The 27,803-nt window shown below is 48.1% G+C and overlaps 1 protein-coding gene across 1 annotated transcript; it reads left to right on the forward strand.

The window, feature by feature from the left end:
• The first annotated feature begins 115 nt into the window (after nucleotides 1–115).
• Nucleotides 116–27,593, forward strand: HMOX2 (heme oxygenase 2). Its single transcript, XM_061152744.1, has 6 exons — nucleotides 116–254; nucleotides 23,663–23,773; nucleotides 24,834–24,951; nucleotides 25,298–25,789; nucleotides 26,578–26,758; nucleotides 26,840–27,593. The coding sequence occupies exons 2-6, from the start codon at nucleotides 23,688–23,690 to the stop codon at nucleotides 26,965–26,967; spliced, it is 1,005 nt and encodes a 334-aa protein (XP_061008727.1). The 5' UTR covers nucleotides 116–254; nucleotides 23,663–23,687; the 3' UTR covers nucleotides 26,968–27,593.
• The last annotated feature ends 210 nt before the right edge of the window (nucleotides 27,594–27,803 follow it).

Raw genomic sequence — 27,803 nt, forward strand, 5'->3', positions numbered from 1 at the left:
CGGAGAGGCGTTCATGAACACCCCTTCTCACGAAGGGAAGAACTCACCCGCCCTCACTTCGACTTCCGCCGCAGACCAGTGCGCGAGGACGGCTGCCGCGTGCCCGCCGCAGGGGCGTGTCCTGCGCAGGCCCCGCCCCCGCTGCGTGCGCACGTCGGGCCGCTTGCTAGGCTGCGGCGGTCGCGGCGCCCAAGCGAGTCGCTGACTGACGCGCGGACGCGGTGCTGACGGACGCCGGAGCGGACCCGCGGCGGGTGAGTGTCGGTGCCCTGCCTGGCCTCTCTTGGGGCTCCTCCGCGAGCCTGGCCACCCCCGGCTCTCGGGAACTCCGCTCGGCCGACACGGCCCGCTGTTCCCCCGCGCCCGCCTGAGGAAGCCCGGACGGGCCGGGGCGAGGGGCGGCCGGCAGGCGGCGAGCCGGGCGGCTGGGGGCCGGGAGGGAGGACCTCGCTTCCCAGACGGCATTTCAGAGGCCCGGGGAGGCCTGAGCCGCTCGTTCGCGTCGGTCCTCGTGGGGCACACCCCCCTGCCGGCGTCTCCTGCGCCCCACAGGAGGTGACCCGACCCCCGGGTCGCCGCGGGAGGACTTGGCGTTCCCGTCAGGCCTGCAGCCTCTGGCCGCCCAGCCCGCACGTCGGTCCACTTTGGGCCGGCGAGGACCCGGACTTGGTCCGGCGTCGGAGAGTCGTACCCGGGCTATTGGCGCGGACCGGGCTCTGATCTTCCTCCTCCTGACTCACCTCTGGCTGAAAGGCCCTTTGAGTCACTTCCTGAATTACCCGCGGCCGCCAGGTTGCAAGGGACCAACGTCAGGGGCAGCTGGTTAGTCTGGCAGGGAGTCTACCTGTCACCTCACAAGCGCGGTGCCCTCGGTGTGTTAACTGCCCTGTAAAAGCTGCCAGGACCGCCTTGCACAGTCTTAGCTCAAGGCCTGTCTGCGTCTTGTCATTTTAATGACTTCTGGTGACCTGGTTGCTGTGGCCTGTGGCTGTTCATCCTCATCATGTTGTATCGTTGGCTCCCATGTCCCACACCAGGTGGAGCATGTTTGAAAAAGAGAGACATCCTATAGTGCTCTAGAGGTCAGGAAGCCCTCTCACTCTCAGCCCCTAACAAAACTGGTGAAATGGGGTTAATGATGAATGGAATTAAGAAGCTTAACCTGCCTCCCACAATCAGGAAAAGGGCACAGGTGATCTTGTACCTGGTTGTCTGCCCCCAGATCCCATGCTTTTTCCTAGAGTATAAATAGATTTATGTTATTTAAACTAGACAGTCTTCCCCCTCCCCCTAAACTGTCCTCCCAAGTAGAAGGAAACAGGAGCTTACTGGTTTTATATATTTGAATTTCTGTTATGGCATTAACCAGGGTATTTTGATTAAAATTTTAACTGCCACATTAAAATTTTTAGTTTTGCTTTTGTGAGGAGGGGGAATAAGGAATATAAATGAGTAAATCTGTGCTTTATTCTTTAGTTTTTTTTTTTTTTTAAAGAAACATCACAAGACAAAACATCACAAGCTTACCAGAAGCTCACAGTTCAGTTGGTCATTTCCAAGTTTACTTGGTGAAACTGGGAGAAGTTTTCAAATACAGTAGCTAAGCCAGAGGCTTCCCAGGTGGCTCTGTGGTAAACAACCTGCCTGCCAAGGCAGGAGATGCAGGTTCTATCCCTAGTTTGGGAAGATTCCCTGGAGAAGGAAATGGCAACCCACTCCAGTATTCTTGCCTGGGAAAGACCATGGACAGAGGAGCGTGGCAGGCTAATAGACCTTGGAATTGCAGAGTCAGACTCGAAGGAGCAAATGAGCACTCAGGCAGATAAGCCAAAACACTGGTGAGGGTGTGGGGATTTGAAGGACACACTCGTTGAGTGACTTCTTCTGATTAGGGATGTGAAGAGGAAGAATCTGTGATTTCCCCATTGTCTGACTGGATTTCCTTTTTTCCTTTGCCTGGGCCAGTAAAATGATAGCCTGTGAGTCTCCAGAGTCAAGAGTATGAGCTACTCTAGAAATAACAATGCCAAGGATAAGATGAAATACAGAAAGTAAAGTATTCATCACCTTTGGTTTACACTCGTTGAGTCTGTCAAAAAGCAAAACAGCCAGGGCCTTTGGCTACCTTGATTTTTTGGTTTCTTTTTAAAAGCTGACTCTCTTCAGAGAACAGTTGGGCTGTGTATCAAGTTTGCAGCAAAAACCAAAATACCATTCATCTAGGAGGAAGACATTTTTGAATATTGGAATTGTATATTTCAGCATAGTTCCCTGAGCAGGATTGGAATCCATGCCCTCGTCTGTGAAATTGTGTTGTCCTAATCATTGGACCACCAGGGAATTCGCCAGTATAAAATTTAGAATTTAGCTATAACTCCTTGGAGAGAAAAAATGAAAAATTTGAATCATAAATTACCTCCTTGTTTATTACTGGCCATAGTTAACTAAAAATTTTTAAGTACACACTTAATTCAGTCTCTTATTCTGACAGTAGTTAATGGGAGAATTGAGAGATCTGAGTCACATCTCCTTTTGTATTGAACACAGCGAAGGTTATTTGCTTTTTAACTTTATTATATCTGTTAGGTTTGTTTGTGTAAAAGCAGAGGATGAAAACTCTTTTGTTGTAACCTGTCTTTTGTTGTAACCTGAATAGTCTCTCAGGATATTTTTGCCCTGCTGAGAAGCAGTGCCATTACCAATTAATTCTTGCCAACAGTGAAGGAGGGGGTGCATATCTTTAATTGGAACAATTAATATAACTGCTTATACTGGGGTCTTTCTGTTTTTTATAGTGAAGATATTTCACTCTGGTGACCATTCAGGTGCTCTGTGATGTTGTTCACTCCAGTTTGGTTTACTTTTTCATATTGACTTCGTTTATTTACCATAAAATGTCTCCCATTATATTACACATTGTAAAGCCAGTGAAATTTAGCAGTATTGTTGATGGTCTGGTCTAACAATGTTATATATGTTTATAGAATATGCATTACATTTATTCATAAATCCTTTCTATATGACCAGCTTCTTTCTATTTAAGAAGAATAATGGTTTTGGAATTGACTGTAGATACTTTAGAGGTGCATAGCTATTGTAAAGGAAGTTCATTTATAGTCATCCCATTAGAGGACTACATCTTAACTGTGATCTTGTCTGACTCCAGTGGAGCAAAGGACGCTTTCTGGGTCATCATATCAACCACATCTATAGTCAGACCTTCCTTACAAGATAACATTCTGAACCTTAACTATTTGTTTCAAAACAGCAGTTAAATTCATGAGGCTCTTTTTAGTGAGCAGGCTTTAATGTCACTTTGATGTAATTTTAGAAGACTTTTAGCAAACATGCATTTCCCTATGTGATAGTTTTTTTTTTTTTTTTTATTAGTTGGAGGCTAATTACTTCACAACATTTCAGTGGGTTTTGTCATAGTGATAGTTTTTTTAAGCAAATATTTTAATAATAATTCAAGGGCTGTTTCGTCAGTTTGTTGTTGTTCAGTCACTAAATTGTGTCTGACTCTTTGGGACCCCATGGATTGCAACACACCAGGCTTCCCTGAGTCGGTGATGCCATCCAACCATCTCATCCTCTGTTGCCCCCTTCTCCTCCTTCCCTCAGACTTTCCCAGCATCAGGGTCTTTTCCAGTGAATCGGCTCTTGCATCAGGATGGCCAGAGTATTGGAGCTTCAGCATCAGTCCTTCCAGTGAATAGTTGGCTCATGGAGTAGGAATTGCATCAGAATTACATGTCTTCTTGCATTCATTGAGGAAGATTCTTTTTTCAAATATGTGCTTAAGTATCTCTCTGTGAAAGTCTACAGATACACTGACTTTTTGTTTGCTCTTCAAAATGATTGAATTGTTAAGTACAAAATTGAGCTGATTAATCAATTTGTAACCATTATTTTCACTCATAAACAGCTATTCAGCATTAGATAATGTTTTACATATGCATGTATATTTTCCAAATACATACGTGTTAATATTTATTAGAAAGAGTGACAAATAAATGGTTCATTTCTCCCCCAAAGGAAGCTGTGGAGTATTTTTGATCATGAGAAAAACATTTAAACCCCTTGATGTGCAGTTTCTGTGTCTGAAAAATGAAGTTAATACTTGATGAGCCTTCAAGTCTTGGGTGCCTAGAATGCTGCTCTTCAGTCTAAGGGGTTTCCAGACCTTTCTGTTTCACTAAATTAGGGGTTGGGAACTTGTGTTTTTAAAATTTCCTGCGTGCTTCTTGTTTGGGGCCTCCCTCTCTCTTATAGAGAGCAGACTGGCAGGAAGGCAGAGAAGTAGTGACAGGAAAAGGATGGATTGCTGCACACAGTGCCTGCCATCTGCTGTTCTGCCAGAGGCCCAGCAAGTGAATGCTCTCTCCTCTCTGTTGTTGTTTAGTTGCTAAGTTGTTTACGACTCTTTGCGACCCCGTGGATGGTAGCCTGCCAGGCTTCTCTGTCTATGGGATTTCCCAGGCACAAATACTGGATTGGGTTGCCATTTCCTTCTCCAGTGGACAACAAGAGCAACACACGAATAGATTTGTTTCCTTCCCAGGAATATCAATAAGTCTAATTATTGTCATAGTTCTCAGTAACTTTAAAAGGGCTTTGGGGAAGAATGGCCTAAAGAGACAAGTGTCTAGCACCCTGCCAGCCTGACTTCTGCTAAATACTCTCAGCTTCCAACCATTCTCCCAGTGAGCTCTCTCAGTCTTGGAAGCCTCAAGTTTCACTGTCTTGTATTATGTTCAATTCCACAATTACCTGAGGGCTGTGGGAAGGTGCTGGCATGATTAAAACAATCTGCCATCATGCTTTTAGTTAATCTAGTTGGCTGGCCTGCCTCATCAGTCACTGAGGTGATCCTGTTTATTGTGACAAACACTGGGACCCATAGTCTGAGCATAGAGGTGTACTGAAGGAGTTGGTGAGACAGGATATTTGAGTCAGAACAGTCCTAGAAAATCTGGAACATAAACCTCTGTCTTTAGCACCATTGTCTGTACTGCACAATTAGCATTTATAGTATAACACACCTGTTCTATTCGTTATCTTTCTGTTTCTCTTTTTCTCTCTCTCTATTGAAAGCTGCTTAAAATCGCCAACAAGATCTTAGGCCTCTTTGTAGTCAGGGAGCCCCATGAGTATTATAAGTGTTTATGGATGATAACATGGCATGTCACATGCACAGGCATGCTCATCCCTTCCTTAGTACTGCATCTGCTGTTCTCTCTGGTAAGACCACTTGGAGCTGCTGCGGAGGAACTGTTGTCACCTGAAACTATTTCCAGAGCAGCTTGGGGGAGGGCAGGCAGAGGGGGGGAAGGATCAGTGAGCAGAACTGAATTAGAGTGTGAGGGGGTCCTGGGTAGCAGTGTTTGAAGGTGATGAGAAAAGCAAAGACAGTGAAGGGATGTTACACCTTTGCTCCTTCAGTTTTATAGAAGGAGACAAGGGGAGGGTCAGTCTTTTCTTTGCTTAGTAATCGCAGGTGTCCCACAGAAAATAACTTTTAAAACATTCTATTCCTCTACCACACTTGGGTTTTGTCAGCCTCAGAGAAATCTCTTAAGTGTCTGTGCTCACTGTCATGTTTGTCTTGCTTTGTAACATTTTTTGTGTTTGCAGAAAGTCTTACTGGTGCACCCAAAAGGAACAGTGAGATGATTGGCTGCTCTGGGTTATGCTTTCTTCCCTTTTGCATGTGACTTTTCTGAGACACATGCCCAGATTTAAAGTCAATACGTTCAAGTTCAAATGCTTACTGGTAGAAGGACAGAGAAACAGCGCACTCTCTGCCCACTTGGCACACTTGTATTGCCTCTGTAGTGTGCACTGAGGGGGTTACAAAAACAACAAACCCATGGTCCTTGTTCACCAAGAGTTGGCAGTCACCTTGAGGAGGTGCCAGACAGTAAATTCACTTTGTAAGGTTTGTGATTGTAGTTTTGACACTCAATATTCTGAGAGGTCAGGGAAGTGAAGAGCTGAGAAATGGAAAAGACAGCCACTTGAACTGAATCCACTGGGTTGCGTAAAAGACAGTAGGAACAGAAGAGCAGGAAGGAGGGGAACCATTGCTTAGTGAATGAGCATTCAGGGAGTTACTGGAAACATGTCACCCACAAAAATGTCTTTCATAAATGGCTCGTCTAGAACAGGGATTCCTGAACTTGAGGGGCCTGTGGGTGCTCTGGAATGGCATAGGTAACATGTATTTATTTATTAATGAATCTGTTCTCTCCAAATTTATTTCTTCTGTATCTGTAGAAGTTCAACACAGGAGGCAATAGCCACATGAGGCAATGTTTTTTTAACTTATGATTGTCCTGGAGAGAGAGTAGAAGCCTTCCTCTGATTTTCAGAAGGGTTTGCAACCTCAAAAGGGTAATGATTATTATAATCTGACAAATAGCTTTGCTACCCATCTTCAGAAGTACACATCTCTGAATTTGTATCTTCAGATGAGGAGGTAACTGGGTGGAAGACTGGAGAGAGAAACCCAAGGATTCCTTTGTAAACAACCTTCTACCCAGCACCAGGTGTCATGGGACATACATGAGTGCTTGTGCAAAGGACAGCATGTTCCCACATACACAGTGGTCTAATCTGGTTGCCAGGCGTGGCACAGCTAAAGTGTGCTTACTGACTAGCGGGGGTGATACTCAGCTCTGCCCTCGGGGGCCTTATGGTCAAGTGCAGCTGTTTAAAGTGTGTGCCTCTCCACAATACAGAGTTAGAGCCAAGTAGGTGGAGAAGGCAATGGCACCCCACTCCAGTACTCTTGCCTGGAAAATCCCATGGATGGAGGAGCCTGGTAGGCTGCAGTCCATGGGGTCGCTGAGTCAGACAGGACTGAGCGACTTCACTTTGACTTTTCACTTTCATGCCTTGGAGAAGGAAATGGCAACCCACTCCAGTGTTCTTGCCTGGAGAATCCCAGGGATGGGGGAGCCTGGTAGGCTGCCGTCTATGGGGTCACACGGAGTCGGACACGACTGAAGTGACTTAGCAGCAGCAGCAGCAGCAGGGGTGTTGGGAATGGGGTGAGAAATCATGTGCTTTTTGGAAGGTCAGGTAATTTTTTTCAGAAATGACTGGCCTATTGGAAACAAGATATGAAAGAGGGAGGGAGCCCTGGGCAGATTCGGGAGTGGTGACTGATTCAGAACCAGCTTCCCTCTGCTGCTTTTGACATACAGCCTGAAAAGACTGTCCCAGAACTGCCGTCACTTAGCACACACAGTGGGACATGCAAACCATCTGTTTCAGAGTGAGTGCCTTAGCTCCCCAGAGCTCAGCCAGCCAAGTAGGCCAAGCTTGTACCCCTGCCCCACACCCCGCCCCCCACCACCCTGCTTTAACTGTGGAAGGTCCACTGTCCCTTCTTCTGGTATCAGCCTTTTGTTTAGGGTTGGGCTGGGGAAAAGGCGTTAGCATACCTCAAAGCAAGCCCTGGAGCGCATGATTTTCTGCCTTTCTTGTCAGTTGCCCTCCCCATCTTGTCTACCTTTTCCCCTAGTTATTCATTCACTATTACCTAATCAGGTCCTTAGTCAGCAATAGATGTTCTGGGCCATTTGAATTTCTTCTCAGTAATGATTAGTGCTGACAATGATGTTTGACCAGTTCTGGAGACCTCTTGGGAATTACAGGCACCCACTTCATGTATCTTCATGTATTTCGTGGGGGCTGCCTCATGCAACAGGAAGTTGCTCAGTTTTACAGTGGCAAACTGCTGTTTGTTTTTTTAAATTTTCTTTTTGGTAAACTGGTATTTTTGTAGCATTTTGCTTTCCCTCCTGCAGTAACCATAACAACATAATGCCTTGTATTTCCTCCAAAATGTTCTAAAGACCAGATGTGGGCTTGTTAAGAGAAGCTTGACCCCCCTTCCCTAGAGTAACAGACCTGAGAAGAAAACTGCTGTGAAACCCCTTCCCTAAAGCCAGTTGGGGGAATAAAGGGTTCTCTTAGGTGGACAGCAGGAAGGGCCAGTGTTTTTGCCTGCATCGGGTGGAGCAGTGCTGGCAAGCGTTTGTTACCTGGACTATTAAAATTTTGCCTATCCATTTCTTTCTTTTTTTTACCCCCTTCTTTTTCTCTCTCCCTCACCTCCCAGCCCAAAACCTTTCTTTTTTTTTTTAAAGTACAGCTGTGTCTGCTGCCTCATCCTACACTGCTAGCCTCCTTTTCTTTTTTAAAAATAATTTTTAAAATTTATTCACTTTGGCTGTGCCGAGTCTTTCTTTCTGCTCTGGCTTTTTGCCAGTTGTGGTGAGCAGGGCCTACTCTCTAGTTGCGGTGCCTCAGCTTCTCACTTCAGTGGCATCTCTGGTTGCTGAGCAGAGGCTGAGTCAGGCACTTGGGCTTCAGTAGTTGCCGCACACGGGCTCTAGAGCACAGGCTCAATAGTTGTGATGTACGGGCTAAGTTGCTCCGAGGCATGGCTTCTCCCGGATCAGGGATCAAATATGTGTCTCTGACACTGGCAAGAAGATTCTTTACCACTGAGCCACAAGGGAAGCCGTCCATTTCCTTTAAAAAAAAAAAAAAAGAAAAGGTAAGACAGTGTTCTGTTCTTAACCAGGCTTTCAGAATCCTTAAAATATAAAAGGTATGTTCTTAATAGCTGTATCTGTGGAATGTGATGGAGGCAGTTGAAAACCATGCAGTGCAACCTTTCTCTTTCAGCCCCTCTACAAGGCCCATGTAACAACCCCCCCACCCGCAGCTGCTCATCAGTAGGAATTTTTGTAGTAAATATGGTGCTCAAAGATACTTACTAGCCAGCCAATTTTCTTATGTCTGGGATTCACTTTTAAATGTTCTCTTTGTCATCTACTCTTTGAGAATACCTCGATTTTGAGAATACCTCACATTCTGGAAATCATCCAGTCACTTAACAAACCCTGATTAGGTAGGTACCCTGTGTTGAAGTAAGTCACAAAGATAAATGAGCTGTAATCTGGAAAAAAGACATATGTACAAAGAAATGCTGCAGCAGGATACACGTGCTGTAATAGTTGATGAAAAGCTTGCTTAGGTGGCTCTTAATGTAATATCAGGCCTCCAAGATCATCCAGCTCATTGTTATCTGACTTTATTTTTAGAAGCGGCATAACTCCATTTTCGGAGGAGTATGCGAGCTGCTGTGTCTGAAATGGGTGGGGGAAGCCCACGGTCTTTCCTGCTCTACCTTCTGTTAAATGCCATCCTCCCTGCAGCTCTCTGAGAAGTGCCTCTTATTTTATAAATGAGGCTGTTGGAGTTCCAGAGCAGTAGTGTTTGTAATACAGCTAGCTGGCGCAGACCTGGTATTAGAGCTTAGTTTTCTTCCTTCTTAGCCTACATGTCAGTCAGACACCAAACTGATGAACAATGATTAGATTTTCTCCCAGTTCTGTGTTCTATTCCTTCAAGAAGTCAGTGAACATGTTTCTGTCAGGGGCTTCTCCTCTGCCTGGCTTTGTTAACTGAGCCTGCTTGAAAGGTTTTGCCTCCTTGTGATCTAAGTACATATCAGTCCTCTTCCCAGGAAGATACTGTGACCCTTTTCCCTGTCATCTGTGGGTAGTGAGTGCCAGGTTGCCCCACTTACAGCCTCTTTTGTTTTCTGGCGGAAATTCAGTTTCCCCAGAAATTGCTGTAAAGGATATTTGATGAAGGTGTGTGATGAATGGCATGAAGCTTACTGTGAAAACAGACCTCTTCTTGTCTCTCTCTAAACTGATGAAGGGATGAGAGGTTAGAGCAGGGCTTCTCAACCTTGGTGCTCTTGACATTTTAGGCTGAATGATTGGTGGTGGTGGTGGTCTGGTGTGTGTGTTATCTGTGTGTGCACACGTGTGCTTTTGCTTTCTGCGCGTTGTGGGATGTTGAACAGCATTCCTGGCCTCTATACACTAGATGCCGGTAGCACAGCCCACCCTCCAGTTTTCACAAGCAGAGATCCCTCTGGGCATGACCGATGTCCCCTTGAAAACCACTGGGTGGGGATTGATTGTCAAGAGAACTAACTGCAAATGAGAGTTATCATATTTATATAAAGGCAAGTTTTCATTTACCTAAACCTTTATTTATAGTGATGAGCTGCTCTGAAGAAACAAAACAATTACATGTCCCATCCTGTATCCTGACCCATCTATAGCATGGAGGGGCCTTCACCTAACTCAGGTTCAGAGGCCCCTGAAAAGAATTTGAACTCCGGAAATGATCTTCCTTTGGGTTCTTTGCAAAACTTATTTTGCTAGATATGCCCAGGTTTTTCTGTTCCTTTTTTGGTATTAGAAATGTTATCAGAATGAAAACAGGTTCTTCTTAGTGAGCATTCATCTCAGCCTGTGACCCTGAAATAGATTTGATGCTACTTACAGGACCTTTCATAGAGAAAAGGGTTTTCCATTTCTTGATTAAAAATATTCAGAAACATTAGTTAACTTTAAGTGACACTTGCTTTAGTTTACTATTCAGCATCATGCGGCAAGCTAAAAAAAATAAATGAAAACAGCAGTTTCATAAATAAACTAAATAATAGACTAAAACAGCAATTTTATGGTTATCTCATTGAATTGTCACACCTGCCATGCAGAGCTGTTATCACTCCCCTTACAGATGGAGAAACTGAGACTCTGAGAGTAACTGGTCCGAGGACCCTAGTGGGTGTGCAGCAGAACCAGGGCCCGCCCTGCAGTGCCTGACTTGAGCCTGTGCCTTGACCACATGCCTGCGCTGCCTCTCGGCCTATGTGGCAGTGGACTCTTGGCCAGTCATAGTTGAGGTCAGGTTTGCTGGGCTCCTACACACGCTAGCAAAGTAACGCTCAAAATTCTCCAAGCCAGGCTTCAATAGTACGTGAACTTCCACATGTTCAAACTGGATTTAGAAAAGGCAGAGGAACCAAAGATCAAATTGCCAACATCCTCTGGCTCATAGAAAAAGCAAGAGAGTTCCAGAAAAACATCTGCTTTATTGACTATGCCAAAACCTTTGACTGTGTGGATCACAACAAACTGTGGGAAATTCTTAAAGAGATGGGAATACCAGACCACCTGACCTCCCTCTTGAGAAATCTGTATGCAGGTCAAGAAGCAACAGTTAGAACTGAACATGGAACAACAGACTGGTTTCAAATCGGGAAAGGAGTACATCAGAGCTGTATATTGTCACCCTGCTTATTTAACTTATATGCAGAGTACATCATGAGAAATGCTGGGCTGGATGAAGCACAAGCTGGAATCAAGATTGCTGGGAGAAATATCAATAACCTCAGATATGCAAATGACACCACACTTATGACGGAGGGTGAAGAGGAACTAAAGAGCCTCTTGATGAAAATGAAAGAGGAGAGTGAAAAAGTTGGCTTAAAACTCAACATTCAGAAAACTAAGATCATGGCATCTGGTCCCATCACTTCATGGCAAATAGATGGGGAGACAATGGAAACAGTGACAGATTTTATTTTTTTAGGCTCGAAAATCACTGTCAATGGTGACTGCAGCCAATGAAATTAAAAGATACTTGCTCCTTGGAAGAAAAGTTATGACCAACCTAGACAGCATATTAGAAAGCAGAGGCATTACTTTGCCAACAAAGGCCCATCTAGTCAATGCTATGGTTTTTCCAGTAGTCATGTATGGATGTGATAGTTGGACTATAAAGAAAGCTGAGTGTCAAAGAATTGATGCTTTTGAACTGTGGTGTTGGAGAACACTCTTGAGAGTCCCTTGGACTGCAAGGAGATCCAACCAGTCCATCCTAAAGGAAATCAGTCCTGAATATTTTTGGAAGGACTGATGCTGAAAGCTGAAACTCCAGTACTTTGGCCACCTGATGCAAAGAACTGATGTTGGAAAAGACCCTGATGCTGGGAAAGATTGAAGGTGGGAGGAAAAGGTGATGACAGAGGATGAGATGGTTGGATGGCATCACTGACTCAATGGACATGAATTTGAGTAAGCTCTGGGAGTTTGTGATGGACAGGGAAGCCTGGCATACCGCAGTCCATGGGGTGGCAAAGAGTCCGAGATGACTGAGCAACTGAACTGAACTGTAGGCCAGCTCTAAAGATGATCACGCAATTCAGTCATTGCCTCAGCCCCTTTGGTGTCCAGTCAGCCCATTAGCATTGTGCTGTGCAGGTGGGGCTTGTGTATGTGTGGCTGCTGTTAGCCTTGTTGAGTCCATGTTCCAGAAACTTTGAGATGGAGGGATTTGGTCTCCATGTCCTTGAATGTATACTGAAATACAGATACTCATGTTTGTATCTAGATAATGGTCACATTTACACAGACGCTGAGTTATTGCCAGCAACTGCTGCACAGGGAGACTGTGATCTGGGCATCTTGTACTGATGAGAAAACTAGACCAGATGGAGTAGTGTGTTCAGTTTGGTTCAGTTGCTCAGTTGTGTCTGACTCTTTGTGACCCCATGTACCACAGCATGCCAGGCCTACCTGTCCATCACCAACTTCTGGAGTCCACCCAAACTCATGTCCATCAAGTCGCTGATGCCATCCAACCATCTTTTCCTTTGTCGTCCCCTTCTTCTCCTGCCCTCAATCTTTCCCAACATCAGGGTCTTTTCAAATGAGTCAGCTCTTTGCATCAGGTGGCCAAAATATTGGAGTTTCAGCTTCAACATCAGTCCTTCCAATGAACACCCAGGACTGATCTCCTTTAGGATGGACTGGTTGGATCTCCTTGCAGTCCAAGGGACCCTCAAGACTCTTCTCCAACACCACAGTTCAAAAGCATCAATTCTTCTGTGCTCAGCTTTCTTTATAGTCCACCTCTAACATCCATACATGACTACTGGAAGAACCATAGCCTTGACTAGACGGACCTTTGTTGCCAAAGTAATGTCCTCTGCTTTTTAATATGCTGTCTAGGTTGGTTGTAACTTTCCTTCCAAGGAGTAAGCGTCTTTTAATTTCATGGCTGCAGTCACCATCTGCAGTGATTTTGGAGCCCCAAAAAATAAAGTCTGACATTGTTTCCACTGTTTCCCCATCTATTTGCCATGAAGTGATGGGACCAGATGCCATGATCTTAGTTTTCTGAATGTTGAGCTTTAAGCCAACTTTTTTTTTTTCATTTATTTTTATTAGTTGGAGGCTAATTACCTTACAGTATTGTTTTTCTTTTTTTTGTCTTTTTTTCTTTACCTTACAGTATTGTAGTGGATTTTGCCATACATTGACATGAATCAGCCATGGATTTTCATGTGTTCCCCATCCTGAACCCCCCTCCCACCTGCCTCCCCATCCCGTCCCTCTGGGTCATCCCAGTGCACCAGCCCCAAGCACTTGTCTCATGCATCCAGCCTGGACTGGTGATCTGTTTCACACTTGATAATATATATGTTTCAATGCTATTCTCTCAGATCATCCCACCCTCGCCATCTCCCATAGAGTCCAAAAGTCTGTTTTATATATCTATGTCTCTTTTTCTGTCTTGCATATAGGGTTATCATTACCATCTTTCTAAATTCCATATATATGCATTAGTATACTGTATTGGTGTTTATCTTTCTGGTTTACTTCACTGTGTATAATGGGCTCCAGTTTCATCCATCTCATTAGAACTGATTCAAATGTATTCTTTTTAATGGCTGAGTAATATTCCATTGTGTATTTGTACCACAGCTTTCTTATCCATTCTTCTGCTGATGGACATCTAGGTTGCTTCCATGTCCTGGCTATTATAAACAGTGCTGCAATGAACAACTTTTTCAGTCTCCTCTTTCACTTTCATCAAGAGGCTCTTTAGTTCTTCTTCACTTTCTGCCATAAGTGTGGTGTCATCTGCATATCTGAGGTTATTGATGTGGTATGTGCTGACCTGTTATCTCTGACCTTGGAGCCTAGAAGATTTCAGTGAACAGCTGGAGTGTCTAGAAAGAGAGTTTAAGGGTGTTTTGTTAAGTAATCACTCTGCCACCTTCATTTTTCTGCCTTTCAAGTGTGGTTTCGAGGAGTGTTGCAGGTGGATTGTTGTTGTTCAGTCACTGAGTGTTGTCTGACTCTTTGCGACCCCATAAACAGTAGCACACCAGGCTTCCCTTTCCTTCACTGTCCCCCTGAGTTTTACTAACAGTGGAGTCTCTGAATGTTTTGTCTTTTAAGAAAAATCAGTTTTATTGAGTTAAAGATTATCCTTGTAAGTCAGCTTTCACTCTGAGAGGCTTTTTAGAGTGGAAGAGAGGGCTGTTGTCACACCTGACTACTGATACTTTCACATCACCTGCAATGTATTTTCTCTACCTTCCCGCTCCTGGCTACTCCTCAGGGACATTTTCATCCATGTACAAATCAGGCCCGATACACCGAGGGAGGAAGACAGTTGCGCACCCCTATTCCTTGAGCTGTTGCCTTGTTATTAGTACAGGGAACCAGAGAGCAGGGTGGCAGCGGGCTGCCTGCTCTGGGGCCTGACTGCTGCCCCCGGGGAGGCCGGGCCTACGGGGAGCTGGGGGAAGCCGAACCTCTTACTCTCGGAGAGGCCGGTAGCTGTTGCTGCTGGTCCGCTGCCACCACAGACGCGAGTCTGTGAGGACAGGGCAGCCTCTCGGGAGTTACCAGTTCCTGGTCAGGGCTTCTTTCTTTGCACCCACTTCACCCACCCCTCCCCTCTATTGCTAGAGTCTAGGCAGTTGTGAAAAAGTCTGAGAATAACACCTAACTCTGAGACCTGTGGAAGCATGTTAGGGTCCCAAACAGGTCCAAGGTGAGCCAGAGGAGCCGCCTCACTAGATTGACCAGTGCCTTGGCCTGTGGAGTTGCTGGTTTTATAAGACCTTTATGTTGATATGTTTTCTGCCCATCACACTCCTGTTGCCAAGGCAGAGTATATTTTCAGTAGACAGGAAGATTGGACTGAATAGATCTTAGACTCTCAACATGTGGATGACACGCTTTCAGATTCTTAAAACCAGCTCTTCTGATTCTCTGTAGTTACTATGGTAATAGGTACTATAGCAATCTGCGGGCCTTACCTATTGTGACCTCCCCATGGGGTCAGGATGCCCAGAGCCCCGGCTTCAGCATCGGCCAGGATCTGGCAGATCTGGCTGCTTCCCTCCAGGCACCGAGGTGGGGGGGTGGGGCGCCACCCTCCCCTTTGGGACCAGCCGTCTCCAGCCTTGGCCTGCCCTGCTAGTCAACAAAAGCAGGGCCCACCAGAGGACAACCTTCTTGGGTTGCCCTGTAATCTGAGTGAGCCAAGGTGAGTGTGTTAGGGGTGGGCGGTATAGTCTTCAAATGGGAACCTGAGCATTTACGTCTCAGAAACCAAAGGATTGAGCTCACTTTTCTTACTAAAAAACAAGTGTCACTCAGTGGTTTAGCCAACCCCTCCACTGTGAGCATAAGTGCAATGTAATATAACCTCAGTTTCCATGTGGCTAGTAGTCTTGTCAGTAGACACCATACTAATTTCACCTTTGTGTACCACTGAGGATTGGCTGTGGACACAGGAGGCGTCACCTTGCATTCAGAAGGAGTCAAGTTTGGTTCCAGCTCGACTGTTCACTCTGAGTGACATTGGCTGTATTACTTAATTCTCTTGATCTTAGTTCCTTCATAGTCATGGGACCCTGCTCAGAAGTGACTTAACATGGCGTGTCCACATCTGTTAGACTTTAGTCTGGTGGTTTTTCTCTGCATCGCCCTCTTCTGGGTGAACCTGAGGGCCTTTGGTCCCTGCTGGGAGGCTCTATTGAGTCTGTCTGTAGAGAGGAAAGGGCTCCCAGGTGGCTCAGTGGCAAAAGAATCCATCTGCCAAAGCAGTAGACACCCGAAATGACAGTTTGATCCTTGGGTCGGGAAGATACCCTGGAGGAGGAAATGGCAACCTTGCCGGGAGAATCCTGTGGACAGAGGAGCCTGGCAGGCTACAGTCCATGGGGTCCCAAAGAGTCAGACATGATGCATGTAGAGAGGAACATGTAGAGAGGACACATGCATGTAGAGAGGAAATCACCTGGAAGTCCATAGCACTTCTAGGTTTTCCAAGGTGGAAATTCGGTAGAAGCATCCTAAGCCCTCACGGTTTCCCGCCACTCCGAACACTGTTTATGCCATCATTTGTAAGAGAAGCCGAGGTCACAGGTGACAGTTGTTGCACCTGAGTGAAAAGAAATGTGGCTGAACACTTAATTCATAGGACCTGTGCTTTCAAGATTGTTCCAAAGTTGGAACGATTTTTGCTTGATTGTACCTAGGGATAGACCCACAGTCTCGTCAGAATTTACGCTGTTACAACCAGCCTTGTGGATGTCTGGTGCCTAAGCTTTGTTCTTATAAAATTCCAGCCTGACTGTTCTAGAATTCAGTCAAGGCTTCAGCCCCCACCCTCAGGTGCTTCTCATGGGACTAAAAAGCCTTGTCTTCTCAGCCCCAAGACCCAGGGACATTCAGGAGACAGAGCAGGTCTTGTGTTTATTTCATTTGTAGTGGGAAGTGGCGTCTTTGGTGCCAACAGCCAGTGGACTTCCGGCCCATTCTCTGCTCTTTTCAGTTCAGGTACCGTCGCAGTGTCTGAATTCTTGCTCAGCTGTATTTGAACATGCTAGCGATGAGCCCACCACTCCCCAGTGAACACAACCTGCCTGAGAAGTCAGACTTCCTGAGTCCAGTTTTTGAAGTTACTAAGAGGCTAGTGCCCTTAGTTGCTTTCTGGTTGCTTGTTGCCAGATATGCAGCTGTGTGTTGAGTAAATGTGACGCCAAGAGCTTTATGTCCCTAGACTCCTCACTTTTCCAAAATTGCTTGTCTGAACTTGCTCTTTGTCAAGAGGTTAATAGTCATCCATTCAATGAACTGTGGGATTGAATTCACCAGTGACCAAAATGAAAGGGGTGAAGCTTGTGTATAAGAATTCCTAAGTGTCATTCATTCTATAGACTCAGAAGGTGGTGACCTAGAGGATGTGGTCTCCTCAGGGTTTTGGGAGGCCACTCTTCTTCAGTTGCTTTGTTGGGTAGAGCTGAGTCAGCCCTGTGCACTGCTCCCAACATCCAGCTCAGCGAGTGTCGCATCTGCAGTGAGAATTTTCCAGCTGCAGCAGTCACAGGTCTCACCTCAGAAAGAACAGGAATTCCCTTTTCCTGACACTGGCAGACGAAAAGGCCTGAGTCACAAGTCCTCACATGTAACTGACTGCCCAGAATTACCTGTGGACACATCATATTTCACATTCTTCGTCAGTGTTTCAGAATCACCCACTTTCTCCAACAACTTTGTCAAGAGATCATCAGCACTTTTCAGCCACGTTAGTTTCATGAAGCACTTGTACACACGTTAGTCCTCACAGCACACTCCAGAATGTGGAGCAAAGAGAGTTTTGTTACGCAGTTTTATGGATGTGGAAACTCAGCTTTTAGAATGGTATGCCTTACCGCTAGCCGTGGAACTACTAAGCATTGGAACTCCAGCCCAAATCTTTCTAACTCTAAAGACCTCTCCCTTTGGGCAGGGCCTAGCTACCTTTCCCTTCCTGAAGGTGAGCTGGGTCTAGAGCAGTAGTCAACAGTAGGTGGGAGCCCGGAAGTGACCCCTGTAAACTGACAGGTTTCCTGAGCTCCCTCCTGCCCCCCCAACTTCCAGCCCTCCCTGAGGTCTGGGAGCAGCACAGAGACGGTCAGGTGGCAATTAAAATTTTTATTGTTTTGTTTGGTATTTTAGAATTTAATCCATAACTTACTGTCACTATCTCACCACCCCCTTCGTTTAGCTAACCTGATCAGTAGGCATTTCATTTAGGCGATGGCATCCATTACAGCTCAGGCTGGAGACTCCCCAGGGCGCTGTGCTGTACATGATTTGGAATGTGGTGTTGGATTCGGAGCAGCTCAGTCTGAGGGAGTCTAGCTCTGTCTTGTAGGATATGCTTCCAGCTTAACAGGGAAAACAGGATGATGGCCCTTGTGGCTGTGATGCCAGTTCTAGACTGGAGTGGACTCTGAGCCTCACACAGCCCTCTTGAGGCAGGCAGGGCCTCCGGTGCCCAGTAGGGGCCTTTCTGCAAGAAGGGAGCAGCCCCTCACCTTCCCTCTGGCCGCCGTCTCCTCTGTGTACAGGAGACCAGCGCCAGCTCAGGTCGTGGGCCTCCATCCTGTGCGCTGTGGTAGTTGGTGTCTGGTCACCGTCAATTCCAGTAGGTGGGAGAACTGTTCTAATTTCCAGCCGCTGGTCACCCTGCCTTTCCTCCTCACTTCCCCCTTTCTCCTCTCTCGTGCTGGCCAACTCCGCAACCTGCCCCTTGCCCTGGTTGTGGTTCTCCAGGGCAAAGAAGAAATGGGAATGAAGAAAAGAATTGTTACAGCTGAAGTCCCCATTGTGCCTTTGGGGGAGGGAGTGGGGGTCACGTTTCTGTCTGGCAGCCAGGCTGACTGACCTGAGGTTTGCTGACATGAGTTTGTAGAGGAGGACTTAATGTCTTTGAACATGTTTGTACTTTAAGAATCCCTAGAGTCTTCAGCCTGTCATTCAACAGGGCAGAGGCTTTGTTCTAGATCTGCTGGGCCAGGCCCACCAGAGAGAACACTGGTAATCAGGACAATGTTGCTGTTTCTCTCAGAGCAGGTGTGGGAGTGAAAACCAGTCATGATCAGTGAACAGCTAGGAGTACAGGAGTTACCGGGTCATGGAAGCAGATTTTATAAACAGGGTCACAGTGTTGTCGGGAAGTAGAAGAAGAGGGCCTGACCTCTATAGATAGATGTTTCTGGAATTAGTAGGAGCAAAGTAAAGGGCCCTGGGGACTTCTGGTGACTGGTTGGTACAGCACAGAGACTTAGGTGGTTTGCCCAGTCCTGTTCTGTCTCTCTGTCCCCTTCTCTCCTGCCTGTCCCTCTCCCTTTTCAAAAGAATTTAGCCACTTTACATAGAAGGAGCCAATTGGCTAAAAAGTCCAACAAATAACAAGTATTTATAGTTTTCCAAAGTCCCTTCCTGCCATCACTGGTATACATAGTTATCCATAGTCCTAGTCAGTGTTTGGGGTCTTTTTTTTTGTTAAGATTTTTTTTGTTTTGATGTGGACCATTTTTAAAGTTTTTATTGAATTTGTTAACAATTGCTTCTGTTTTATGTTTTGGTTTTTGCCTGGGAAGCATGTGGGATCTTAGCTTCCTGACTAGGGATTGAGCCCACACCTCTTGGTTGGAAGGCGAAGTCTCAGCCACTTATTTTAGAGAAAGAAGTTGATGCAGACATTTTCATGCATGGGTACTTGCCCATCAGCTTGTTGCTGTGGTGCCAGGATTCCATTGTTTGCTGCTACTTGAGTAGCCCTGCCCTGGATTGTTAGGCTGGGTGACTTTTTTCAAAGGTTATAGTATAGCTACTTATCATTTTGGTACAGGTTACTTACTGTTAATACTTCTTGAAGTATATTTTTCACAGTGGACTATTTGGGGATCTTTTTGTTTTTGTCAGGTGCAGGGTGGGGCAGCTTCTTATGGATTACAAGAGATTGCAGTCTAGAAAGGTTCCATGTTCATGATTTGGTCTTTGATTTTCTAGGATTATAGTGGTTCCTGCAAAGAGAAAGGACTGTAGTGTAGAAGTCAGCCTGACCAAGTTTGACCATGAAGCTTTTCAGAGAATGAAGTGAATTCTGTTTCTGACATACAAGGTGGCTCCTGAATGCTGCCAACCCCCGCCCCCGCCCCGCCCCCCGCCGGCCACTCCCTCAAGGAATAGTGGCCAGGCCCTCCAGGCGGCCCTCTTTCTGGAACTCAGCCCGTGTGGGGTGAATATGCTAAGTGAGCCTTCCTGAGAATGTTCTCCTTCCGGCCAGATGGCACTTTCGGCCTGCGCTGTATGCATGCTTGCTAAGTTGCTTCAGTCGTGTCCCCGACTCTTTGCCACTCCATGGACTGTAGCCCTCCAAGCTCCTCTGTCCATGGGGTTCTCCAGGCAAGAATACTGGTGTGGGTTGCCCTCCCCTTCTCTGGGGATCTTCCTGACCCAGGGATTGAACCCACATCTCCTGTGGCTCCTGCATTGCAGGTGGATTCTTTACCACTGAGCCACCACGGAAGCCCGCAGCCTGCGTTTGGGACTCAGTATAATTGCTGCTGGGATGGGAAAACTGGTACCTACCCTTCCTTCAAAGCAAAAGTTTTCAACCCTGTTCTGAGTTTAGAACCTGTTGAGGTGGTGGACTGCAGAGTGTGCCTTGCTGTCCACTGGCGCCTACTGTCGGTGGTACGCTTTACAGCATTTCCCGTGTGCCTTCTTTCCTTTGATTTGTTTTCAGCAAGTGTTTATGGAGAGCCTGTTATTTCCGAGGCCCTGGTGCTACAGCAGTGAAGCAGACAGATGCGGCCCTGTCCCCGGGGCTAGAGTCTGGCCTCCTGGGAGTGGGGAGGTGGGAATTTGGGGCTATTGGGCAGGACCAGTGGAAGAGGGTGGGCGGAGGGTATACCTGAGGAGGGACTGGCACAAATAAACTGCTGCTGCGGAAAAAAATGCCGAGGTGGGCACTGGTGGGAGCCGGCTTTCTCTTCCTCTGTTTTGAAGAGAAGCAGAAGCCTTGTTGCTTGAGTCACTACACCTCCCAGAGTGCAGTATCATCCAGTAGACCAGTTAATGGTCAGATTGAGTCACTCACAGGATCACTGCGTTCACCATGGTGATCAGGTGCTGGAAGTTTACCTGTTACCACAATTGGTAACCTAGGCAACCGGATGACAATTGTTCTGTCTTTGCCTGATACTAGTTTTTCCTGTAAGCAGCCTGGGGCTCAGGTGCCTGGGGTGTCCTCAGCATAGCCACGTACCTGCCTAGAGCTTCTGGGGCTTTATTGCAGCCTTCTCTCCTCTGTGAAGCCCAGAACTTTCTTCCCAGCATCCTCTCCTCTCTGCAGTCTTGAGTGCTGAGCAGTTGGAGAAAAATTGTGGCTCTTAGGGTCCCTAAGGGAGTGGAGCTCAGATGTTCTCTCTTAAAAGTCTGGGGAATTCCCTAGCAATCCAATGGTTAGAACTCTGAGCTTTCACCTAGGGCCTTGGTTTGATTCCTGACCAGTTTGAGCTAAGATCCCATGAGCTTCGAGGTGTGGGCAAAAAATCAGGTCAGTATGAATGACCTGGGGGAAGCTATGTGGAGCTTACTTCAGGGTTGGCAAAGTCTACCTTGACCCCTAGGAAAGTGGACACATAGAAGGCAGCCTTTCACCATTTCTGTGGCTGTCCCGTTTCTATTGTTGTTCATATTGTTTCGCAATCTAGAGGCACTTCATCTCCCCCACCCCAACTCCTGTCTGTCGTTGACAGTCTGCACCACACTGTTCACCAGCATTTTTATGGAGGAGAGTATATCTGATTTGTCAGGAGAAGGTCCCATTTTCTGTATTCTGCTATTTCTGTTCCCTCTTTTTTCCAGCTTTAGTGAAGTATCATTGACAGTAAAATTGTAATATATTTAAAATGTATAAAAGTGGTAATTTGGTATATGTATACATTGTGAAAGGATCCCCACAATTGACTTAACACATCCGTCACCTCACATATTTACCCTTTTAAAGAAGTGAAAACCATTCAAGATCTGTTCTCTTAGCAGATTTCAGTTATGCAGTTCAGTATTATCAACTATAGTCCATATAGTCAAAGCTAGGGTGTTTGCAGTGGTCATATACAGATGTGAGAGTTGGACCATAAAGAAGACTGAGCGCCAAAGAATTGATGCTTTTGAACTGTGCTGCTAGAGAAGACTCTTGAGAGTCCCTTGGACAGCAAGGAGATCAAACCAGTCAATCCTAAAGGAAATCAACACTGAATATTCATTGGAAGGACTGATGCTTGAAGCTCCAGGACTTTGGCCACTTGATGTAAAGAGCTGACTCATTTAAAAAGACCGTGATGATGGGAAATATTGAAGGCAAAGGATGGGGGCAGAAGAGGGTGAGATGGTTAGATAGCATCACTGACTCAATGAACATGAATCTGAGCAAATTCTGGGAGATAGTGAAGGACAGAGGAGCCTGGAGTCCTGCATTCCATGGGGTCGCAAAGAGTGGGGCATGACTTAGTGACTGAACAACAATTATCAACTATAGTCACCATGGTTTTCATTAGATTTGCAGACCTTATTCACAATATAACTGCAAATTTGTACCATTTTACCAGCTGTTCCCATTGCTTCCACTCCCAGGCAATCCCCATTCCATTGTTTTCTCTGAATCAAACCTTTGTTTAAAAAGATTGCACATAGAAATAGTATTATGCCTTGTCTGGCTTATTTTACTCTCTATTTTCTAAGAGTTCCTGGAACAAGTGCACACCATCATATCTAATATTTACTGAGTGCTTACCACGTGGCAGGCACTGTGCTTCTGTGTTCTTACTTAATCCTTCCTATCATTAATTCCATTGTATAAATGCTAAATCTAAAGTTGAGAGAAGTTTCAGAAAGACTGCTGAGTAAAACCAGGCCTTGTAATATCTCCAAAGATAACAAAGGAGATGTTATCTAGAGAAAACTCAGAAAGGAAATGTAGTAACATACTAATGGTGGTTATCTGTGGGCTGAGATAGAAGTGGTTTTTTATCCTTTCAGGGACCATTTCTTATACTTCTTTGTCCCCCTAGACACCTGTTTCTGGGCAGAGCTCAGTAACACTCAGTAAGAAGACAGTGGTAGAGGTAGAAAGTTCAGGTCTCTTCTTTCTTTGGCCCCAGTGATAGTAGCTCTGGTCCTGTGTTACCGCTGGTTGTTGGGCAGCTGTGCTGCTGTTCCCAGTGGGGCTGGAAAGGCCCAGATGGGCTCTCCCCGTCGCCCCGTCAGGTGGCAGGTGAACCTGTTGTCTTCCAGGAGCCAATCTCCAGGGCTGACGAAGGCGGCGGCAGTGGGCATCGACTGGCCGACGTGTGTCACTTCCTCTAGCTCGGCAGTCTGGAGTGGGTGGAGGCAGTGTGCCTGCGTGGTGACTCAGCACTGCTGGTGCAGCTTGTCAGAGGCTTTCGGAGCTGCCCTGAGGGGGTGCTCTCTGCACAAGCGCGCCCGCCTCTAGCTGGAACCAGCAGGCTAGCTGGTTCCGATCGCTCGCTGCCACACTGAGAGCTGCTGCACCGCTGCTTTTGTTTACTTAAGTCATATTCTTTTGTTTATGTTTTAGGTAACTTTTAATTTTGATATAATCTCAAAAATACAGAAAAGTTGTAAGAATGGTACGTAGAACCCTTGTGCACGTGTCATCCAGGTTCACCGTCAGCACTGACTCAAGGGCTTCACTTGTATGTCCCCCCCCCCTCCACCGCCGCAGTGAATGTGCCTGTACACACACAGACACACACTCTGCACACACTCTGTCTCTGAACCATTTCACAATAAGTTGCAGGTAATATGCCCCATTACTTGTGACTACTTGAGTGTGTATTTCCTAAAACAAGGACATTCTTGTAAATAACCACAGTGCAGTTATAAAAATCAGTAAGTTCAGCATCAACACAGTGCTGTTACCACTGTCCATATTCACATTTTGTCCAGTGCAGATCCAGTCCCCGTGACGGCAGAGCTTTATTTTTATGAAAACGTCCCTGAGGCCTGTGGCGCCTCCTGGTGGTGTTGCTCAGGGGCGAGCAGAACTGGCAGGCGCCTGGGGAGTGACTGCCACGGGCGCCACATCCCCTGCTCCTGTGTCTCTGCAGGACCAGAGGCGTGAGAGCAGCAGCCATGTCAGCGGAACTGGAGACCTCAGAGGGGCTGGATGAGCCGGAGAAAAAGATCTCCGGGGTCCCAGAGAAGGACAACCACACCAGGTGAGCGGTGGCGGCCGTGGTGCAGTCAGGCCGTGCTGCCGGGGCCCAGCCCGCTGCCTCTTCACCCTCGCCCCACACAGGGAGGCAGGACAGACTGCTCAGTGCCAAGTGGTGGGATTTGATGATGCTCCTGGTCGTTTCTTCTTCCTGGAATTCTGAGCGTTCTGTCATCTGGGGTGAGAGAGGGTAATCAGAAGCAAAGCTGGCACCTTTCCAGTGTATCCCACCCCTCAGATGTGGGAGCAGCTCTTACCTCCAGGGCTTTCCTTACTGGGTTGAGGGCAATTCACTCGAAGCCTCCAGTCACCCAGGCCTGTTCATTGTTCTCAGCCTCTCCTTATAGCCCTGTCATTGGCAAAGTTCTCTTTTTACATCTTGGAATAATTGTTGAAAATAAACTATTGGCAGCACGTGAGTGATATGAGCCAGTCTCCTAAGGAGGCCAGCAGAGACTGAGCCATGGGAGGCCAAGCTTTTCTCACTCGCGTCAACAGTTGTGTGGATGCACACAAGTCCCTGCCCAGCACCTTCTCTGCCTTGTCTGGTGCTCGCACATGTCACTTGATTTTGTTCAGCAGCACAGGCCTCAGTCCTGGCTCTGGCCTCCCCAGCCTTGCTCTCACTGCCATCCTCCTGTGCCGGGTCCCAGCCTCATGTCGTCCTCGGGCTGTGGGTTCAAGGTGGGAGGAAGGCAGCTGGGCCACCCCAGGAGCTGCACGGCCGGTTCTTCTCCAGGGTGTGGATCCTGGGAGACACGTTCCCCGAAGTCGTCTGTTCCCTGAAGTCAGCACACACTGTGGTAGGGTCAGAGGTGTGTGTTTCTTCAGGTGGCACAGAAGCCAAGCATCACTCATTTGGGTGGTTCAGAGAGACCCGGACACAGTGGAGGAGTGGGTCAGGGTTATCCAGTGTCGCCCGAGTCGGGGAGCAGACCCACGTCTGCCTGTGCTCTGCTCCCTGCTGAGAGGCTGGAATCACATTTCTGAGCAGCCTCTGCCTCGAGCTCAGTGAGTGGTCAGCCTGGAGTTGGAAGGCTAACTCACACATGCTCTCTCCATAGGATGGCAGACCTTTCTGAGCTCCTGAAGGAAGGCACCAAGGAATCACATGACCGGGCGGAAAACACCCAGTTTGTCAAGGACTTCTTGAAAGGCAACATCAGGAAGGAGCTATTTAAGGTTTGTGCCCTTGATCATGAAATGGGTTGGGCTGGGGGCCCTTAGTCCCACAGGGTTGACCCCCCCACCCCCCCAGCCTTCCTCCACGCCCCATGTTTTCTCAGCATCAGGCTGTGGTTTAATGTCTTAAAAGGAATAAGGTAGTGATGTAAAGGAAGTGATCCGTGTTCCAAAGAATTCACCCTGTCATTCCTTTAAGAAACAAACACTTCCTGCGCACGTGAAATAACTCACTGTATGAAAGTGGGGAATGGAGGGGGTTGCTCAGGAGTGTGGGCAGTGGGCTTGGGAGTTGCTGGCCCAGGCCCTGGCCCTCTTCCCACGGTCCCCCCATCGCCCTTGGCAGCTGGCCACCACTGCGCTGTACTTCACATACTCGGCCTTGGAGGAGGAGATCGACCGGAACAAGGACCACCCAGCCTTTGCCCCCTTGTACTTCCCCATGGAGCTACACCGGAAGAAGGCACTGATCAGGGACATGGAGTATCTCTATGGCGAGCACTGGGAGGAGCAGGCGAAGTGCTCCGAGGCCACCCGGAAGTATGTGGAGCGGATCCACGAGGTGGGGCAGAATGAACCAGAGCTGCTGGTGGCCCACGCCTATACCCGCTACATGGGGGACCTCTCGGGGGGCCAGGTGCTGAAGAAGGTGGCCCAGCGGGCCCTGAAACTCCCCAGCACAGGGGAAGGGACCCAGTTCTACCTGTTTGAGAATGTGGACAACGCACAGCAGTTCAAGCAGTTGTACCGGGCCAGGATGAATGCCCTCGACCTGAACCTGGAGACCAAAGAGAAGATCGTGGAGGAGGCCAACAAGGCCTTCGAGTTCAACATGCAGGTACTGCCAGGGCCAGGTGGGAAGGGCCTCTGCCGGCAGGGCCGTCCCAGAGCCACTTGAAGGGGCATCAGTTCCCTCAGACAGATAGGCTGCCCGAGAGCAAGTCTAGCAACTAGACAGGCCTGCGGGCACGACCCCACTCAGGGATCCACCCTGTTTGATCAATAGCCTGTGTGTGGTGCTTTGGGAAGGCGACACCCCGGCACGTTGAAGGGTCGGGAAGGTGGGAGTTATCTCCATCCTTCTCACCCCAGGCTTCTGGTCTGAAGGAACGTGGAGTTCCCCCTTTTTAGCAAGGGTTGCTGTGAAAGTCCTACTTGGTAAGTTCGGGGAGAGAACCAAAGAGAGAATGATTCAGTTTGCAAGTAGCTGTTAGACAGGCCCGAGTCTGGCAGGCTGGTTCTGTGTCGAGCCCAGGCCCTGCCCTCCACTCCAGGGAAGTGCCGGCCTGAGCACAGGCCTGAGGGCCCCTCAGGACCAGTCAGCCCTGCCAGGGCTGCCTCCTCCCATGTCCCTCGTTTTCTCCTGTTTCTTGCTAGAAATACCCAGCACCTGCAAACAGGGACGTGCTGGGGATCCCACGGGGTTGGGGGGCAGTGCTTTCTGCTTTGTCCTGTCCACCCCCTGGGGGTGTCCACCTGGGCTCTCAGCCTGGGCAGCACAGGTGCAGCCACACATCCCAGAGCTCCCCCTCGGGGAGGTGTCCACCCTGCACACTCCCGCCCCTGCCTGCTCGGCCCCTCTGGGGACACACGCCGGTGACGGCTGTCGATCCTCTGCACCTGCAGGTATTCAATGAACTGGACCAGGCTGGCTCCTTGCTGGCCAAAGAGACCCTGGAGGACAGGCTCCCTGCGCACGATGGGCTTCCCACGCACAGCAGACTTCCCACGCAGGACGGGCTTCCCGTGCACGACGGGAAAGGAGATGTGCGGAAGTGCCCCTACTACGCTGCCCAGCTGGACAAAGGTAGGCCTCGTGTGTCCTGCGCACCCAGGGCGTGTATGTCGGCCCCCACTCATGGCGTGTCCCCTCGGTGCTGCCGTGCAGGTGCCCTGGAAGGCAGCAGCTGCCCCTTTGGAGCAGCCCTGGCCATGCTGCGAAGGCCCAGCCTCCAGTTCCTGCTGGCCGCCAGCGTGGCCCTGGCCGCTGGCCTCCTGGCCTGGTACTCCATGTGAAGGACCCACCGTTCCACGCTGCGCCACCTCCCGTCCACCGGCCTGCCCCACCTCCACCCACGACCAAACTACCACCTCAGGTGACTTTTCTAATGCTGGGCTTGAGAAAACAAGCAACCAATAAAAGTCAGAGACTAAAGCCTTTGCCTGTCAGCATCCTGCCTGCGGGCCAAACGCTGAACTGGGTGCAGGCCCACCCCTGAGCCCCCGGCCCCAGCAGCAGGAGCAGTCCGCAGGCTGGCCTAGGCCTCTGGGACCAGTGCTGCTGCTGGGGCCCCCGCACCTCTGACCCAAGGCTCGCTCCCTTCCCCCCCCTTCCTTGTTGCGTCCACACTTAGCTGGGTGTCTTTCCCGTGCTTGGAGTGGATTGCCAGCAAGTTCAGGCCCCAGCGCTGTGGGAGGGTGGGGGCCTCCCCAGATGGCGCTGCTCTTTCTCTGGACTTCTCCTGGGGCGGGAGCCAGAAGTCGGGCTTTTGCCTTGCCTCAGAGGTCCTGGAGCTCCGTCCTGGGCAGCCAGTCCTCACGCCTCTCAAGCAGACACCCGAATCGGGGTCAGTTTGGCCGTGGCCTGTCTCCTCTGACCTGTGAAAACGCTTCTGCACTCAATAAAGTAGATTCTGCTCGTCGCCTCCCTCCTTTTTGGTGTGATGTCGTCCTTGTCGGTGCCTGGCAGCCCCTCGCGCTCCCAACACTGCCTGGTCCCTGCCCAGCACCCTCCTTCCAGGGAGTCCATGAGCCACCTCTCAGGGATGTGGACGTCCATGTGGCCCCTCAGTTTTCTAGTTCTCAAGAGTGCTTTAGTTTTCCTGCCTTTTTTTTTTTTAAATACCTACGAT

Source organism: Dama dama, chromosome 10, assembly GCF_033118175.1.
Source record: "Dama dama isolate Ldn47 chromosome 10, ASM3311817v1, whole genome shotgun sequence".
In the NCBI taxonomy this organism is placed as follows: Eukaryota; Metazoa; Chordata; class Mammalia; order Artiodactyla; family Cervidae; genus Dama; species Dama dama.